The sequence below is a fragment of the Scyliorhinus torazame genome, chromosome 15, assembly GCF_047496885.1.
Source record: "Scyliorhinus torazame isolate Kashiwa2021f chromosome 15, sScyTor2.1, whole genome shotgun sequence".
Taxonomy (NCBI): domain Eukaryota; kingdom Metazoa; phylum Chordata; class Chondrichthyes; order Carcharhiniformes; family Scyliorhinidae; genus Scyliorhinus; species Scyliorhinus torazame.
Genome location: NC_092721.1, coordinates 122,597,038 through 122,615,345, shown reverse-complemented (window position 1 = coordinate 122,615,345; position 18,308 = coordinate 122,597,038). Strand labels below are relative to the sequence as shown.

Below are 18,308 nucleotides of genomic sequence, written 5' to 3'. Positions count from 1 at the left end.
AAGTACTTGACATTAAGGAGAACAGAACAGTGGATGTGAAACATCAGGGGCAATGAGGGGAATTGTTAGGGTGCAGTCCCAAGGTTTAATCAAAGAAAGAGAGAGACACTAAGCACACAGTGGACACATACGTGACAGTTTCCCTGGCAGCATCCATGTCTCTTTTACCTTTGTCAATTCATTAATCTAGAGTATCTCAGTGTTTTTATGTAGTATTAATCTCTCCTTTGCAGTTGACAGAAGCAATACTCTAAAGACGTGGTTTATGGTAGAGTGCCAAATTATCAAGATAGTTCAAGAGAGGTTTAATGGGACTCACATTCAGGCAACATCACAGTACACATCTAGCATTTTCAATGAGAGATTTCAGTGATATGATTTTACAAAGAGTAGCTTATGATATTGAACAAAATATTGAACAAAGTATTTAGAAATTGAACAGCCCAGAAAAAGGTAGCAGTGTACTTAACCTGTGCCCATTGGTTGCAATTCAGGCAATTAGACTGACAATGCCTCTATGGAGGACAAACCCACTGTCTGTCTTTGGATGGCAATATTCATGTTCTTAGCACTGTCGCAAAATAAACATTTCAACTCAAATTTATAAATCAAACTATGCCATATTGCATACAAACATCAACTAATCACACTTGTGCATTCGGAGTTCCTGTCTTTCTTATGGCTTTGTCATCTGAATGCTCCTATCCAGGACTTCTCCAGTGACTGAAGCATGGCAGGTGGAAGGCTGCTGGCTTTGCAGGAAAAACTTGGTCAGCTTTGCCTCTAAAGCCAGGGCTCTTGCTGTTGCCTATCAACCAACTAGCCCAGACAGTTCCACCCATGTCAGAAGGGGTGCTCTGGTTTCCTCCCACAGTCCAAGGATGTGCAGGTTAGTTGGATTGACCATGATTAATTGCAACATGGTGCCCAAAAGGTTAGGCGGGGATATTGGGTTATGGGAATAGGGGAAGGGTGTTGTCCCAGATAGGGTGCTCTTTCAGTGGGTTGGTGCAGACCCGACGGGCTGAATGGCCTCCTTATGCACTGGAATGATTCTATGAGTCTAAGTCAAGCCTTTTAGGGCCAAAGCTGGTCACAAGCGATGTGCCCTCGTGTTGACAATGCTGGGTAGCATGCAGTTGGCAACCATGTATGTTGACATACACACTGCCAAGAGCTCCAGCACTCCCCCAGAGAGCTCCATGCGACTAAAGTGTTGCTGAAGCACCACAATGTGTTTCATCAATGTTTGTCTGGTAACATGACTCTTGTTACATGCATATTGTCCAATCATGTGTAGGTTGTGCACCCAAGTCGTGAACTGTGCAGTTCAAGGATAGCTCCTATCCCCCAGTGGCCTCTGGCTTGTTGTAGTGACTCAAATGCAGCTGGGCTCTGCAAATGAAAGCATTATGATAGCTGCCAAGATACTGAATTGACCTGCATGATACACTATGTAAGATAGCACACCAGCTGAATGTTGAGGGAGATCAATTTCTTTTGGTTATAGTATATCTTAGAGTTGACATGCAGTGCCCCAAAGAGATTTGTATGCCGTCTGTGGAAGCCTGCACTATGGGGAAAGTTATCACCCTTGCAATGTTGAGTGCTCATTCACCTCCTTCTCTTTGCTTATAATAAGCTTATAATAATAATCCTTATTGTCACAAGTAGGCTTACATTAACACTGCAATGAAGTTACTGTGAAAAGTCCCTAGTTGCCACATTCCGGCACCTGTTCGGGTACACAGAGGGTGAATTCAGAATGTCCAAATTACCTAACAGCACGTCTTTCAGGACTTGTGGGAGGAAACCGGAGCACCCGGAGGAAACCCACGCAGACACGGGTAGAACATGCAGACTCCGCACAGATAGTGACCCAAGTGGGAATCGAACATGGGACCCTGGAGCTGTGAAGTAACAGTGCTATCCACTGTGCTATCTATGCTGCCGTGCTGAAAAGAGAGATGGAAATTTATTCAGCTCTCTTGGAATACAGAGCCTCAGTGAGCTCCCTTACTCAACAGTATATGTCAAACTGGCAGATGTTGCAAACATCACGTGTTGCAGCCTAGAAAGGAGCCAAACCCCGAAATGATTCATGGCCATTTCTACATTCACAGCCACTGGCGATGCTGACCCAACTTGCTTTTGGGCTGCAGTTGTGGGTGTAGCACGTGGCAGATTTTAATGGGGATGCCCTCCCCATTAAAGTGAAGTGGAGGTTCAGGCAAAAGAATGACTCCGTGAACATGCTGGACATATATGATCTCCTAATGAGAAACTTTCTCTCCCACATTGTCCTCCTTCTTCAAGCAGCATATCCAGCTCTGTTTTACCTCTGTTCATTCTCCTTGTCATGTCATACTTTGGTGGGATGGAGGGGTGGGGGTGTATGTAAATTAATGCACCAATGCTTGGAGGAATTGGTTTGTGCAGAAACATTCACCATATCCCACACAGCACGCTCTATAGACTTTAGTAAATTTAAAAAGGGTAGACACCATCAAATTTTTCTACTGTCACAACAATGGCCAGCAAAAGTCAATCAGTAATTAACCGAAAAGCAGTTGATGATCCCTTTAATTAGAATTAGTGGGATGCCATTCCTGCCACTGGTCACAGTTTCAACTGTGTGAGGCTAAGGATTTGGATTGGATTGGATTTTGTTTATTGTCACGTGTACCGAGGTACAGTGAAAAGTATTTTTCTGCGAGCAGCTCAACAGATCATTAAGTACATGAGAAGAAAAGGAAATAAAAGAAAATACATATTAGGGCAAAACAAGGTACACAATGTAACTATATAACACTGGCATCAGATGAAGCATACAGGGTGTAGTGTTAATGAGGTCAGTCCGTAAGAGGGTCATTTAGGAGTCTGGTAACAGCGGGGAAGAAGCTGTTTTTGAATCTGTTTGTCTGTGTTCTCAGACTTCTGTATCTCCTGCCCGATGGAAGAAGTTGGAAGAGTGAGTAAGCCGGGTGGGAGGGGTCTTTGAATATGCTGCCAACTTTCCCCAGGCAGCGGGAGGTGTAGATGGGAGTCAATGGATGGGATGGAAATTTGCATGAGGAGACAAAAAGGTTTGTTTGTGTTTACTTGTTGAATTTCAAAGAGAAATAAAAGGAAGGTTTAAAACTGGCAAAGGCCATAAATGAATAAAGCAATGTTATTAAGTTTATTTTTCCCTTAAGAAATGGCTATAAAGACAATAAGAAGTCTTACAACACCAGGTTAAAATCATGATTCACCTGAGGAAGGAGCAGCGCTCCGAAAGCTAGTGACATTGAAACAAACCTGTTGGACTTTAACCTGGTGTTGTAAGACTTCTTACTGATCTCACCCCAGTCCAACGCCGGCATCTCCACATTATAAAGACAATATGAAAGCTTTTATATTCGAGGAAAGTTAAGAACAATGGGCTGGATTCTCCTTCCAGCGGCTAAGTGCTGGCTCAAACGAAGAATTTGCGGGCATTTTACAACCCGAAAATCGGCACCGAACCCTCACCGATTCAGGAACCGGTGCGGGGGGGTGCTAGCAGGGGCGCTGGGTAAAACTCCCGGCTCCATGCCGAAAACAGCCGGAGAATGACTGGGTCCGTGCGCACGCCGATGACCTGCAGAAGTCACGCGGTACAACATGCGACGGCTTTGCGTGGACCCAACCCGCCACCTGCAACCCCCCAGACCACCCCCTCGCCACCCCCAACAGTCCCCCCAGCCCTCACGGAAGCCCCCCTGTCCAGCGGCACAGATCCCGGCCGAGTGTAGCGGCGCTGGACACAGTCTGCAGCTGGCACTCCAGGTGCCAATGACGCACCAACGCCGTTCCAACAGCGTGCGGCTCACAACGCGATTACGCCACTTCCAAGGGGGCGGAGCATGGTTGACCGGCGTCAAACCAGTAGAGGTCCCGATTTGGGCATTGGAGTGGATTCTCCTCCTAGTGACCGATTACGACATCAGCATCGGGCAACTGAGAATCCCCCCCCAGTGAGTTTAAAGATGAAACAGAAAAAAAATACTTAAAGAACGGTTCAAAACTGTGTTAGGAGGAGTGGCCGTGTGCTATGTGGAAGAGTGTGCTGTGTTTGAACAAACTGCTGAAGTTAGCAAATTCTCGCCACTCGAGGGGAGTATCTGTATCAGAAAGCAAGGTTCCTCAGTCTGTGAAAGAGTAACAAATTGGGCAAAAGTGAGCCAACACCCAGTTTTGCTTCACTCCTGGTTTTTAGTTTCTTACATTTATTTTGATAATGCCCAAGATTCTGAAGTCTCTGGTATATCAACACAGCATGTCATCAGAATTGTGTCTAATTTAGGGCATAATGAAAATTTAGACTGCTATTTATATGCTGGTTTAAATTTAAAAGAGAATTTTGAGAAGTGTACAGTATATAATTTTGTGACACTGAACATTAAAAGTGACAACCCACCCACCACACTTCCCACTCCCCCAACATCCCAATACTAAACCCCCCACCCACTCCCCCAATGATTTATAACCTCATTCTTACCCTCCATGACTCAACCTCCCTCCCATCCCACTTCCCCATAACTTAACCTCTCTCCCACTCCCCCATGACTCAACTCTCTTCCCATTCCACCATCACCCCAACCCAGAACCTCGCCATCCCCATACCCTATAGCCCCTCTCTCCCCCTTCCCTCTTTCCATCCCTTCTCATTTTCCCCCACCACCCCCTACCCCAGCTTTCTCTCCTCCCTACCCCTCCACAGAATGCAATTGGTTCTAAATTGGTGAGTGTTTTCACTTACTATTTTTTGATCAAGTATACTCTCAGCTGCTTCTGAGCTTCATGGTTCCAATTCTTTCTTTAAAAAGTCTGCCAGAGAACCATGAGCTGCCCAAAGGTCACAAGTTGCTGATTCAACAAGAGGATCAGCAGCTCTGCAGCCTTGGGCAGCCCCATTGGGCACTCTGGTGACAGATCAGAGAATGCCACAAGATTGAGAGCACCTTCAATGGGCTGTACAGCAGTAAATAAAAACTATCATCTAGACCAGCACGTCAAGCAAAATGGAACAGAAGCCCTTCCACTTGACTGGTATAAATCATGGCAGGACAGCTCCAAGGCATAGTCTGCTCCTCTTGCTCCATGTGGCAGGTTGGGGACAGTTCCAGTCCCCAGGGTCAGCATGTGTGCAGGAAGTGTCTCCAGTTACAGCTCCTGGAAGCTCGAGTTTCAGAGCTGGTGCGGCGGCTAGAGACATTGTGGAGCATCCGCGAGTCGGAGAGTATCATGGGTAGCACGTATAGAGAGGTGGTCACACCGCAGGCTCAGACTCCGCAGGCAGGAAGGGAATGGGTGACCACTAGGCAGAGCAAGAGAGCGAGGCAGGTAGTGCAGGAATCTCCTGTGGCCATTACCCTACAGAACAGATATACCGTTTTGGATACTGTTGAGGGGAATGGCCTCTCAGGGGAAAACAGCAACAGCCAAACTCGTGGCACCATGGTTGGTTCTGCTGCAGAGGGAGGGGTGATAAGTGTGACAGTGCAATAATTATAGGGGATTCAATTGTAAGGGGAATAGACAGGTGTTTCTGTGGCCACAAACAAGACTACAGGATGGTATGTTGCCTCCCTGGTGCTAGGGTCAAGGATATCTCGGAGCGGGTACAGGACATTCTGGAGGGGGAGGGTGAACAGCCAGTGGTTGTGGTACACATCGGTACAAACGACATAGGTAAAAAAAGGGATGAGGTCCTAAAGGTAGAATACAGGGAGCTAAGAAATCGGATCTCAAAGGTAGAGATCGCAGGATTACTACCGGTGCCACGTGCTAGTCAGAGTAGAAATGACAGGATATATAGGATGAATATGTGGTGGAAGAGATGGTGTCAGGGGGTGGGTTTCAGATTCCTGGGGCATTGGGACCGATTCTAGGGGAGGTGGGACCTGTACAAACTGGACGGGTTACACCTGGGCAGGACTGGAACTGATGTCCTAGGGGGTGCTATTTGCTCGAGCAGTTGGGGAGGGTTTAAAAGAAAAGGTGGTGGCGTGGCAGTGCTGCTTAAAGAGGAAATTAACACAATAGTGAGAAAGGATATTAGCTCTGACAATGTGGAATCTGTATGGGTAGAGTTGAGAAATACCAAGGGACAAAAAACATTAGTGGGTGTCATATATAGACCCCCAAACTGCACTGGTGATATTGGGAATGGCATTAAACAAGAAATTGGTGATGCATGTAATAAGGGAATATCGGTGATCATGGGTGATTTTAATCTTCACATAGATTGGGCAAATCAAATTAGCCACAATGCCGTAGAGGAGGAATTCCTGGAATGTATACGAGATGATTTTCTTGACCAATATGTGGAGGAACCAACTAGAGAGCAGGCCATCTTAGACTGGGTACTGTGTAATGAGAAGGGAATTTTTGCCAATCTGGCTGTACAAAACCCCTTAGGGACGTGCGACCATAACATGATAGAATTTTGTATCAAGATGGGGAGTGAAGTAGTTGATTCGGAGACTAGGGTGCTGAATCTTAATAACGGGAACTATGAGGATATGAGGCGTGAGTTGGCCTTGATAGATTGGGGAGAGTTACTTAAAGGGATGACAGTGGATAGACAATGGCACATTCAAGGAATGCATGGGGGAACTACAGCAACTGTTCATTCCTGTCTGGCACAAAAGCAAAGGGGGTAAGAGGGCCAATCCATGGCTTACTAAGGAAATTAGAAATAGTATCCGATCCAAGGAAGAAGCATACAGGTTGGCCAAGAAAAATAATAGGTCTGAGGATTGGGAGCAGTTTAGAATTCAGCAAAGAAGGACGAAGGGATTGATTAAGAAGGGGTAAGTACAGGAGGAAAGCAAGCTTGCAGTGAACATAAAGACTGACACTAAGAATTTCTACAGATATGTGAAGAGAAAGAGATTGGTAAAGAGAAATGTAGGCGCACTGCACACAGAAACAGGGGACTGCATAATAAGGGACAAAGAAATGGCTGAGCAATTGAATACATACCTTGGTTCTGTCTTCACAAATGAGGACACTAATCAGATCCCATTAATGTTGGAGAATGAAAGGTTTAGTGAGAGGGAAGAACTGAGGCAGATCAACATTAGTAGAGAAATGGTGCTGGGAAAACTGATGTGATTAAAGGCGGACAAATCCCCAGGGCCTGAGAATCTGCATCCCAGAGAGCTTAAGGAGGTGGCTCTGGAAATAGTGGATGCATTGGTGGTCATCTTCCGGGATTCTATAGACTCTGGAACTGTCCCTGCAGATTGGAGGGTAGCTCACGTCACTCCGATATTCAAAAAGGGAGGTAGAGAGAAAGCAGGGAATTATAGTCCAGTAAGCCTAACATCGGTAGTGGGGAAAATGCTTGAATCCATTATCAAGGCCTTTATAGCGGAACATTTAGAAAGCAGTGGCACGATCAGTCAGAGTCAGCATGGATTTATGAAGGGAAAATCATGCTTGACAAATCTGCTGGAAATCTTTGAAGGGGTAACCAGTACAGTCGACAAGGGGGAGCCAGTCGATGTGGCATATTTGGGGCAGGATTCTTCGGAAACCGGCGGGGCGGGCAACTCCAGCGCGAAGGAGTGGCGTAAACCACTCTGGCGTCGGGCCGCCCCGAAGGTGCGGAATCCTCCACGTCTTCAGGGGTTAGGCCGGCGCCGGAGTGGTTTGCGCCGCGCCAACCGGGGCTTGGCGCCACGCCAACCGGCGCCGAAGGGCCTCCGGCGGCCGGCACGAGTTGGCACATGCACGGGAGTGCCAGCATGTAACTGCGTCATCCCAGCGCATGCGCAGTGGGGCTTCATCTCCGCGCCGGCCATCGCGGACAGGTACACCAGCCAGCGCGGAGGAATAGAGTGCGCCCACGGCACAGGCCCACCCGCGGATCGGTGGCCTCCGATTGCGGGCCAGGCCACCATGGGGGCACCCCCAGGGCCAGATCCCCCCGCGCACCCCCAAAGACACCCGCGGAGCCAGGTCCCGCCGGCAAATAGCTGTCGTAACATACACCGGCGGCATCCGCAGAAAACGGGCAGTCACTCGGCCCATCGCGGGCCGGAGAATCGCCGGGGGAGCTGCTGCAAGTGGCGGCCGACCGGCGCGGTGCGATTCCCGCCCCTGCCAATTCCCCGGCACCGGAGAATTCGGCAGCCAGGGGGGGTGGGTTTCTCGCCGCCCCCCGGCAATTCTCCGACCCGGCGGGGGGTCGGAGAATCCCGCCCTTGGACTTTCAGAAGGCGTTTGACAAAGTCCCGCATCAGAGATTATTGTGCAATATTAAAGCGCATGGAATTGGGGGAAATGTATTGAGGTGAAAAGAAAACTGGTTGGCAGAGAGGAAAGAAAGAGTAGGGATTAATGGGTCCTTTTCAAATTGGCAGGCAGTAACCAGTGTGGTACCACAGGGATTGGTGCTGGAACCCCAGCTATTCACAATATATATTAAAGATTTGGATTAGGGAACAAAATGTAACATCTCAAAGTTTGCAGATGATCCCAAATTAGGTGGGAGGGTGAATTGTGACGAGGATGCAGGGATCCGACAGCAAGATCTGGACAGATTGGGCGAGTGGGCAAACCAATGGCAGATGCAGTATAATTTGGATAAGTGTGAGGTTATTAATTTTGGAAGCAAAAACAGGAAGGCAGATTACTACCTGAATGGTTGTAAATTGTGAGAGGGGAGTGTGCAGCGGGACCTGGGTGTCCTTGTGCACCATTCGCCTGAAGGTAAGCATGCAGGTGCAGCAGGCAGTAAAGAAGGCTAATGGTATGTTGGCCTTCATTGCAAGAGGTTTCGAGTATAGAAGCAGGGATGTGTTACTGCAATTCTACAGGGCCTTGGTGAGGCCACACCTGGAGTATTGTCTGCAGTTTTGGTCTCCTTCTCTGAGGAAGGATGTTCTTGCTCTCGAGGGAGTGCAGCGAAGGTTTACCAGACTGATTCCAGGGATGGCGGGACTGTCATATGAGGAGAAATTGACTAGATTGGGATTGTTCTTGCTTGGGTTCAGAAGAATGAGAGGGTATCTTATCGAGACTTATAAAATTTTACAGGACTAGACAGGGTAGATGCAGGGAAGATGTTACCAATGATAGGTGTGCCCAGAACCAGGGGTCATGGTCTGAGGATTCAGGGTAAATCATTTCGGACAGAGATAAGGAGACACTTCTTCACACAATGAATGGTGAGCCTGTGGAATTCATTACCACAGGAAGTAGTTGATGCTAAAACTTTGAATATATTCAAGAGGCGGCAGGATACAGCACTTGGGGAGAATGGGATGAAAGGCTATGGGAGAAAGCAGGATTAGGCTATTGAGTTGGACGATCAGCCATGATCGTGATGAATGGTGGAGTAGGCTCGAAGGGCCAAAAGGTCTCCTCCTGCTCCTATCTTCTATGTATCTATGTATGTATGGTCACGAGGCCTTTTGCAACTGCAACCACCTCTTTGTGGCGTGAATCCTCTGACCATCTGCATTTGAGCTTGCAGCCTCCATATATGATGGAGTATATATATATATTTCTTTTTTTAAATAAATTTAGAGTACCCAATTCATTTTTATCCAATTAAGGGGCAATTTAGCGTGGCCAATTCACCGAACCTGCACATCTTTTTGTTGTGGGGGTGAAACCCACGCAGACACGGGGAGAATATGCAAACTCCACACGGACAGTGACCCAGAGCCGGGATCGAACCTGGGACCTCGGCGCCGTGAGGCAGCAGTGCTAACCCACTACTCCACCATGCTGCCCCATGATGGAGTATATATGATGGAGTGGGGCAGGGGGAACGCTGCCACTGGCGGGACCTGCCACCACAGGATCAGAAAAATTCAGTCCAAAATATTTGTTTAATGCCTCTACCATTTCCTCATTTCCCTTATATTCTTCTGTCTCTGCCCTAAGACACCAATATTTAGAACCGTAGAATTCCTACAGTGCAGAAAGAGCACCCTATCCTATCTAGGTCCACTCCCTCGCCATCTAACCTGCACGCCTTTGGACACTAAGGGGAAATTTAGCATGGCCAATCTACCTAACTTGCACATCTTTGGACTGTGGGAGGAAATCAGAGCACCCAAAGGAAACCCACCCAGACACGGGGAGAACTTGCAAACCCCACACAGACAACCATCCAAAGACAGAATTGAACCCGGGACCCTGGTGCTGTGAGGCAGCAATGCTAATCACTGTGCCAGTAACCTACTTTATAATCTACTTTGTTTACTCTCCTGTTTTTACCAAATCACTGCACTACTCTATTGCCTCAACTTCTCCATTTAGATTTCCCTTAATCTGACCCCCTCGCCTCCTCTTTTAGTTAAAAGCCCTATCCATAGCTCTAGTTGCATGGTTTGCCACTGCTGATCCCAGCTTGGTTTAAATAGAGCCAATCCTAAGGGCACAGCTTTTTCTTTTTCAGTTCAGGTAAATGTTCCCATGAATTAAAACCCCTTCTTCTCACACACTCTTTGAGCCATTGCATCACCCTTGTTTATTCTGTCTTTTGCCTCCTCAAAGAGTTCAATCAGGTTGGCCAAGCAAGACATTTCCTTTTGAAATCATGCTGACTCTTCTTTCTTATATTTTTAGTTTCTAGAGTTTTTAAATGTTCTCTTTTGAAATTATTTTTATTATTCATACCACTGGTCTGCAGTTCCCTGATCATGTCCGATCTCCCTCCTTAAATAAACATATATGACTGACCCCCTGCAACTTCTCTGGTACCTACACATTTTTCTAACAAATGCCTCTGCGCTCTCTTCCACAGATTCTTTCAAAATACATTGATGAAATCCACCCTTAACAAGATTTTATCCTCTTTGATTATTATTCATTTAATATTTCTCCTTCTCAAAATTTTAAATGCAGTGATCTCATTTTCTGATGGAATGTTTCCCTCATCTGTCTCCCTTGTAAATACCAAAGCAAAATAATTTTCTAATATTTCTGCCATTTCATTATCACAGCTTGTGATTTTATCCCGTTCAACACAATTGGTGTACCAGTAGAATATTTTTCATTTTATATTTCTTAGTTTAATGTCGGTGTTCCTCTTTCCAGTCCTAGCTTTCTTTTGAGTTCTCGTCTAATCATTGTGTATTTTCCTTTGTCTAGCTTTCCTTTGCTGTACTTTTTCCCCATGTGCCCTTGTCCATCAATTATGTTTCTTGAGTTTTTAACTTCTTCTTTCCTTTTAGAAGAATACATATTTCCTGGACTCTCTTAAACATTGTTTCAAATGTTTCCCATTGCTTGTCTTTGCTGATATTGTTGTTCATGTTTTTTCAGTCCATAAAATCAGCTTTTCTCCAATCTATATTGTGGTCTTTGTCAAGTTTATGTTTGTCTCAATTATTATCTTAAATCATTTTATATTTGGTTCACCATTGTCTAGATGTTCCCCTATCTCTACCTCGCTGTGCTCCAATCGCCATTTTTAGATCCAGTATTGAATCCTCCCTTTTTGGATTTCTACACAGTAGCTAGAAAGTACTCCTTCATATATTTTAGGAATTCCATTCCCTTTGCATACCTCTTCTGGCCAATTAATTTTAGTGTAGTTAAAATGTCCCATGATAAATACTTAACCCGTTTTACCCACTTACCTAATTCACTTGCATATTTCTTCCACCACCTCTCTTTATTAGGTGATCTGAAGAATACCTCCATTAATGTGGTTGATCCTTTATTATTTTTTATCGTTTCCATATTTATTCTATGCTACTGATGATGCATTATATTATCACTAACAATTACAAAAACTCAACCTCCCCCTTTTGCCCATTTAATGACTTTGCAAGTGGGAGGGGCCCAGTTTATATTAAGGCCACTGCATAAAATGACAGACAATCTTGGGGACATGGTTTTGGGAGCATGGTCGGCCTCTCCAGACCACTCCTATTCTCCGATCACCTCTGTAGCATTTAAAGTTGGAAAGACGCTGTCAGGAAAAATCAGATGCTTGCATTTCTATCACTTATATGAAGAAGATAAATACTGAAAATACAATTGAGATAAATGATGGGAGGGATTCCCTGGCCTCCCAGCCGCTTTTTTCTTGGTGGCAGGAGGTGGCGCGCCATTCACTGGCCGCAGGATTCTCTAGTCCCTTGCTGTCAATGGGAATTCCCATTGAAGCTCCCCCATGTTGCCGGGGAAACCCATCAGCAGGTGTGTGCTGCTGATGGTACCAGAGAATATCCCCACCGGAGAACGGGTGGAGTATTCCATGTCAGTTGTAACTCATTATTGTGGATTTGTTTTTAGTTGCATATTAACAGGTTCTGCGTGTTGCCCAGTGAGGTTCTAGTGCAAACCCGCAGTACCCATTCCTGGGCTTGAATGACAAGCAATAATAATTGTACTATGTGGAGCATTTATAAACATCTACTCCTATTTTACTAACAATCATCAACATAACTCTCCATAAGCTTCATATATCTATGCATATATATTTACTGTACAAAACTGATTCTATCCCCAGTATTTCATTTTTCATCTTTCAAGCCTTGCATGAAAACTCATCAGGCAAGATTCTTGTTCCCCGCCGCTAAGATGCCCCATCACCCCAGGTATGTTCCTACCCCCACAGCGGGTACACCACTGGGCAGACTTTGGTGTAAGTATTGCCACGCGGAACCCAGGTGCAATGGACCCCAAAGGGGTTTAAGGGGGCCAGCCCATTGCTCAAACACCCATCTGCCACCCCAAAATGCAAATATTGACCCCCCCCACCGACAAGGGGAGCACCACCAACCCCTCGTCAAGGCGGGGCGATGTTATAACCCGCCCAATACTATTGGCTGGGGACAATTGGTTAGCCCATGTTTCTTGGGGAATATGAACTCCCCCTATGAGAGGGAGGGGCAGTCACTATTGGTTACAGCTGTATAATTAGAGATGGCCAGTGTGGTCCCAGCTAGACAAGGAAGCAGAGGTCAACTACTGTTGCTGTGTACATATTGTTGTAAATAAAGTTACTTTCTGTTTGACTCTACAAACTCATGCTGGATTCTTCATGGCCCTCACAAAAGGCATCCTCTCCCCACCTCCCCCCCAACCACAGATGCTGCAGCGGGAGGGTCCTCCAAGGGTCCTGGGGGTTGGTTGGACTTGGCTGGAGGTAGGGGGTTGACCACAGGACCCTCCCCTATGATGGGGTCCCATGTCTGGACTGCCCCTTTCAGCCTTGGGTAACATGAAGATCACTCTTGGCAAGGTTTTCATCCTGGTCTGACCTGTTTAGACCCTTCTGAAGTGGCCTTCTCACTCTGAACTGCTCTGTCTGACAGCTGATGAGCAGACTAGACAGTTGTGTGAAGAATCAAGCCAGGATCATTTTCCATTACCTCACACCTGCTCCCTCAGATCTGGGGAGTGGGGTGGGGTTGGGGGAGGGGGGCGGCTGAGGATGGGGAGGCTGAGATGGAAGCTGAGTGGGGGCTGGGGGGAGTTGAAGGGGTGCTGAGGGGGTCAGGTGGGGGGGGTAGCGTTACCCTCATGGGTGCGTTGACCCATTATTCCTGTGGTTTGGGGGGGGGGAGGATGCCCCTCCTTGACGAGGAGTTTGGGGTGCTCTTCTTGTCAATGGGGAGGGGGGGGGGTCAACATTTACATTTTGGGGGGTCCTGTCCCTGGATGCGGCAATCAGGGCGCCCATTCAAAATGGCGCCCTAACCCCAGAACTGTTAGGTGCTATGCATATTTTTGAATCGTTGAGCCATGTGAATTCCACCCCGGCAACACGCCTAGCGCCAATGGGACAATCCCAATTTTCCACTGGCAGGAGCATGTAGACTCTGGAATGGAGAATACCTGGGCATCGTCTCTGTATTATTTTTGTACATTGTGAGATTCACGTACTTTGTTCCCTTTTGGGGAGCTCATTCTTGTAGGTTCCCCACAGTGTCAGCTTGAACTTGGTGAGAAATCCTGATGTTAATTCAGTGCCACGTCTCTTACAACGTTTGACGGAATTGGCATGATCTGTAATCTGAAAGAAAAAATACAATTCTTATTGGAACCACGGCAAGTTCGAACTTTGCCTCTTCACCCTTGAAACCTGGGTTCAAATCTAGCCAAGACTGATGATCAAAGCCTTCTCTGTCTTCTGGTTGCAATAGTTGTGTGTGTTTGAGCAGTCTGAATTCAATTTCCACCGGTCACAGTTCATTGCACAAAATGTCCCACATTTTGGTACTTCATAAAACATATTTACAGAAACGTAGATGAAGAGCTGGGATGTACTTCAGAATCAACTTTGAAACAGCAAGAAAAAAATCTCACTAAATTGGAAGTTAATGAGCAAATGACACTAAACTTTGGTTCATCATCTGAATTGTCGAGGAAAGGAAGATTGAGGGAGATAAAGTTCTACAATTTTGTAAAGAATGAGATAGAGTGTTCGACTGCGTGATTTTGGTTGATTTCAACTCGGTAATGACAAATGAGGAGGAAAGGGCTATCGGACCCTTGAAATTTAGGAGAAATTAGAGAAAAAAGCTCAAGAGGGGCAAAGATCACAGAAGCTTAAATAGACATGAACAATTGTAATGGAAACACATTGGATGGGGTTAAAAAAAGGATCATGTCATGGACAAACCTTTTCTTATATTTTATTTGTGAGTTCAAGAAAGAGTGTTGGAATTACTTTGACAAATCAGGAATTATTCAAATCTTTGACACATTGGACTTTTACAGAGGGTGCTGAGGTGCTAGTAAAATGGAAACAAACCTTTCTGAAATTTGTTGTAGCGATGAGGAGAGTTAAGGATTTATTTTCCTCTCAGAGAGGGCACTCAAACTAAGAATTGTAATAGATGACGTGAGGCTGGGTTGAACCAACAAATGTAAGAGATGGTATTCGTGCGGCAGCACGGTGGCGCAGTGATTAGCACTGCTGCCTCACGCGCCAAGGTCCCAGGTTCGATCCCAGCTCTGGGTCACTGTCCATGTGGAGTTTGCACATTCTCTCCGTGTTTGCGTGGGTTTCGCCCCCACAACCCATGTGCAGGCTAGGTGAATTGACCACGCTAAATCGCCCCTTAATTTAGGAAAAACAAACAAAAAAATGAGATAGTACTCGTTGCGAGGTATGAAAAGAAATCATTTTTGTTGCAGCATCAAAGACCTTGGAGGAGATCAAGATTTAAATGATTCGACTATTGCACAGTGAAAAGATGCAAGGATATGTAATCTAAAGAAAGTTTATGAATGCAAATTGAACTAAACAATGGGAAAACCCATTCAGAGTGGTTGTAAAGATGGTTAGTGATGAAAATGGAAATTTTACATTTAAAAATGGCTGAATTTTCACTCTCTGACCCGCTCCGAGCAGGAGAGTCTGGCAGATCATTTGGAATCCTGAAATTTCAGCAATGCTTTCCTCATTGGCTTTTTATTGCTGCTATTGCAATTGCACCTGACTAGGTTTCCCGACCACTCGCAGCGATGAAGCATAGTGTAGCCACCTGGGTTGGCCACTTCCCGACTTAAAATGGAGAACCGCAAAGGCTGAAGGGAAATTCAGCCAACACAGGCAAAGACTAGAAAGTACAGAAATCATGTGTATTGAAACCTGTAAAAAACCAGACAGCACTGAAACCAGCAGCCATCTACATAGTAATGAGCAATTCCAAGGCACAATTGCAACAGTTAAGGTGAATAAAGCTAAGCCAGACTCCTCGGCGCCAGCAGGAGCCAAGACAAAGGAAGGCCAATGGACATTTAGGGACCGCCCAACGATCAGTGAACAACTCCAGTATTGGAGAAATCGACCCAAATGATCGGAACGCAGTCCAATCATTTGGAACCAGGTACGGGGTCTGCCCCGAAGGGAAGGAAGCCCCTGTGGACTATAAAGTAAAGCCCCCAAGCTCAAATTGTCCTTCTTGGGCAGGGTCACTCAGCAACGCGAAGCAACCCCTGAGAGTGAACTGTCCAGCGGCCACGCCAACCAAGTAAGTCTCAAGTCAATGCTCGCTACGAGATAAGCGCTCCTAGCTACCAGTCCATACCAGCTTTTGAATCCTGCAGACTCAGGACCTGAACGAAAGGCCATTTGTTCCCCTGACCTGTTCCCCCAGAAAGATAGGTAGTTCACCCCAGTGCCCCCAGCATACAGACACGTGCAAACACTTAAAGATTTATGTGGATGGTTCTTCCACTGTATTAGATGGGAAGCGCATTACAGGATGCGGCATATATGTCGAGGACACGCAGGGACGCGCCCCAGAAGAGATCTCCTTAAAGCTACCAGGCCACTTAGGCGCGCAGGCGGCAGAACTAGCAGCCGTGGCGTACATTGTGGATCACCCAGATTCCTTCCCCAGCCCAGCAGACATATACTCGGACAAACTCTATGTCTGCAATAGCTTAACAGAATTCCTACCCCTGTGGAAAGCAAGAGGATTTGTTTCCGCAGACGGAAAGCCCCTCCCTTCAGCCCCATTGCTCCGCCACATTTTAGAGAAAGCACAGGACAGGACATTCGGAATTGTTAAAGTTCGAAGTCACCACCGTTCCTCCCCCCCGGAAATGTAAAAGCCGACGCACTGGCCAAAGCAGGTTCCAGGCATGGATATTTTTGGACACCCCCGAAAGCGCTCCAGTGAATGCAGTTCAGGTCTCGCAGACTAATATCGAGGATTTAGTGCAGGCCCAGAAGCAGGATAGCAATCTCAGGGAGATTTTGAAAGGAAAATTTCCAGCACCCTATGATAGATTTAAAAATGCACTGACCACACATGACGGTGTGGTGTTAAAAGACACCCTTTATGTGGTTCCTGAACAGGACAGGAATCAACTTATTTGTTTATTTCATGACAGTCATGGACATCAGGGAATTGATCCCACTTCTTGTCGATTGCTCAGGCAGTGGAGAAACGGCATTGGTCTCCGCCCTGCCTGAGGACCCCCCTCTGGTCAGCTACGCTCGGGTAGAGCACACACGGCATTGGTCGCCGTCCTATCCGGGGATTCCATCCAATTCTTACCCGTCGCGGCCCATACGCACCTAATTTCGGCACTTTTAGTTCAAAAAGTTTTGGTTTGTTTTCCGGCAACCCTTAGGTTGCCATCCCTATGCTATTTACATCCTCAAACATTTGGATGGTAAACCGCACAGCCTGTGAGACGGCTTGCACTGTTTCACTATTTTTAAGTGGGTCTTGTCCTGAATATTTGGTTTGAAAAAAAGAGGGAGTCACACATGGTGACAAATTGTAAAGGGAGAATTGGCACAAAAGGACAGACATACTTCCGCACGAGATATTAACCAAGATAGTAACAGGCACTATGCTTGATCCATAGAACCCCAGAAGCTCCAGGAAAAGAGACAAAACGGAAAGGAAGAGACAAAAAGGAAAGAAGACAACAATGAAGACGTCATACGTGTATTTTGTCGTTATTGCAATGTGTATTCGGTTGCACGTGAACGCGAACCCCCTGACCCCAACCCTCCCCGGCCGTTAATGATTCACTTCCCCATCGCACCCAGAGCCCAGTAACAGACAACACCACACCATCATGGTGTGATAAGCTCATAACATGGTACTCCCTTTCCTACGTAGTCGAATCCCTATTAGTGTTGGCGATACTCTGCAGCATCGTGCAGACTATCCGCATGAGAAAATGGAGAAGGAGAGCCTACCGCGCTCGCACCCCGGTGTACAGAATAAGATCCCCTCTGTTCAGTTATCCCCAGGACCCCGAACCCCGTGATCTATAATAAAGGACATTCGTTTGCGTTCTTCTGTAAATAAAGAAATGGAAAGATTGTACAACCCTGTGCTTGACTGTCAAGCCAGGAAAAATGTAAATGCTGCTATTATTTTGTATTGTTTAGGAAGTTAATATGACTGAATGTTTAGTGAGTGTAGTTTATTGAGGACAGTTAGAGGTACCGTTTTTTAATTTTGTAATGCATGTCCCTGTTTTGACATAGCGTCACTTAGAAATTGTTAGTTAAAATTTTTCTTGCATAGTTATGGTCAGTGTAGAGGCCATAGAAGAGTGCTCGCTGGGTCAGGGAATGAAGACAACGCAGTTATGTGATCCTTCACGCTTCGCGTTAGGGATCACAAGGAGGGAATGTAGCCACCTGGGTTGTCCACTTCCCGACTTAAAATGGAGAACCGCAAAGGCTGAAGGGAAATTCAGCCAACACAGGCAAAAACTAGCAAGTACAGAAATCATGTGTAAAAAACCAGATAGCACTGAAACCAGCAGCCATCTGCTTAGCAATGAGCAATTCCACGGCACAATTGCAACAATTAAGGTGAAGA

The 18,308-nt window shown here is 46.3% G+C and overlaps 1 protein-coding gene across 4 annotated transcripts in view; it reads right to left on the bottom strand.

Annotated features, from left to right (window-relative positions):
• The window catches only part of LOC140391779 (PC3-like endoprotease variant B), a 1,275,236-nt gene that overhangs the window by 34,396 nt on the left and 1,222,532 nt on the right, over positions 1 to 18,308 (bottom strand). For 2 of the 4 annotated variants that reach the window (XM_072476643.1, XM_072476645.1), the window contains exon 17: positions 13,888 to 14,017. The exons of the other annotated variants lie outside the window; for them this stretch is intronic. In XM_072476643.1, coding sequence (XP_072332744.1) covers positions 13,888 to 14,017 — 130 coding nt within the window. The remainder of the gene's footprint in view (positions 1 to 13,887; positions 14,018 to 18,308) is intronic. 4 annotated transcript variants of the gene reach the window in all.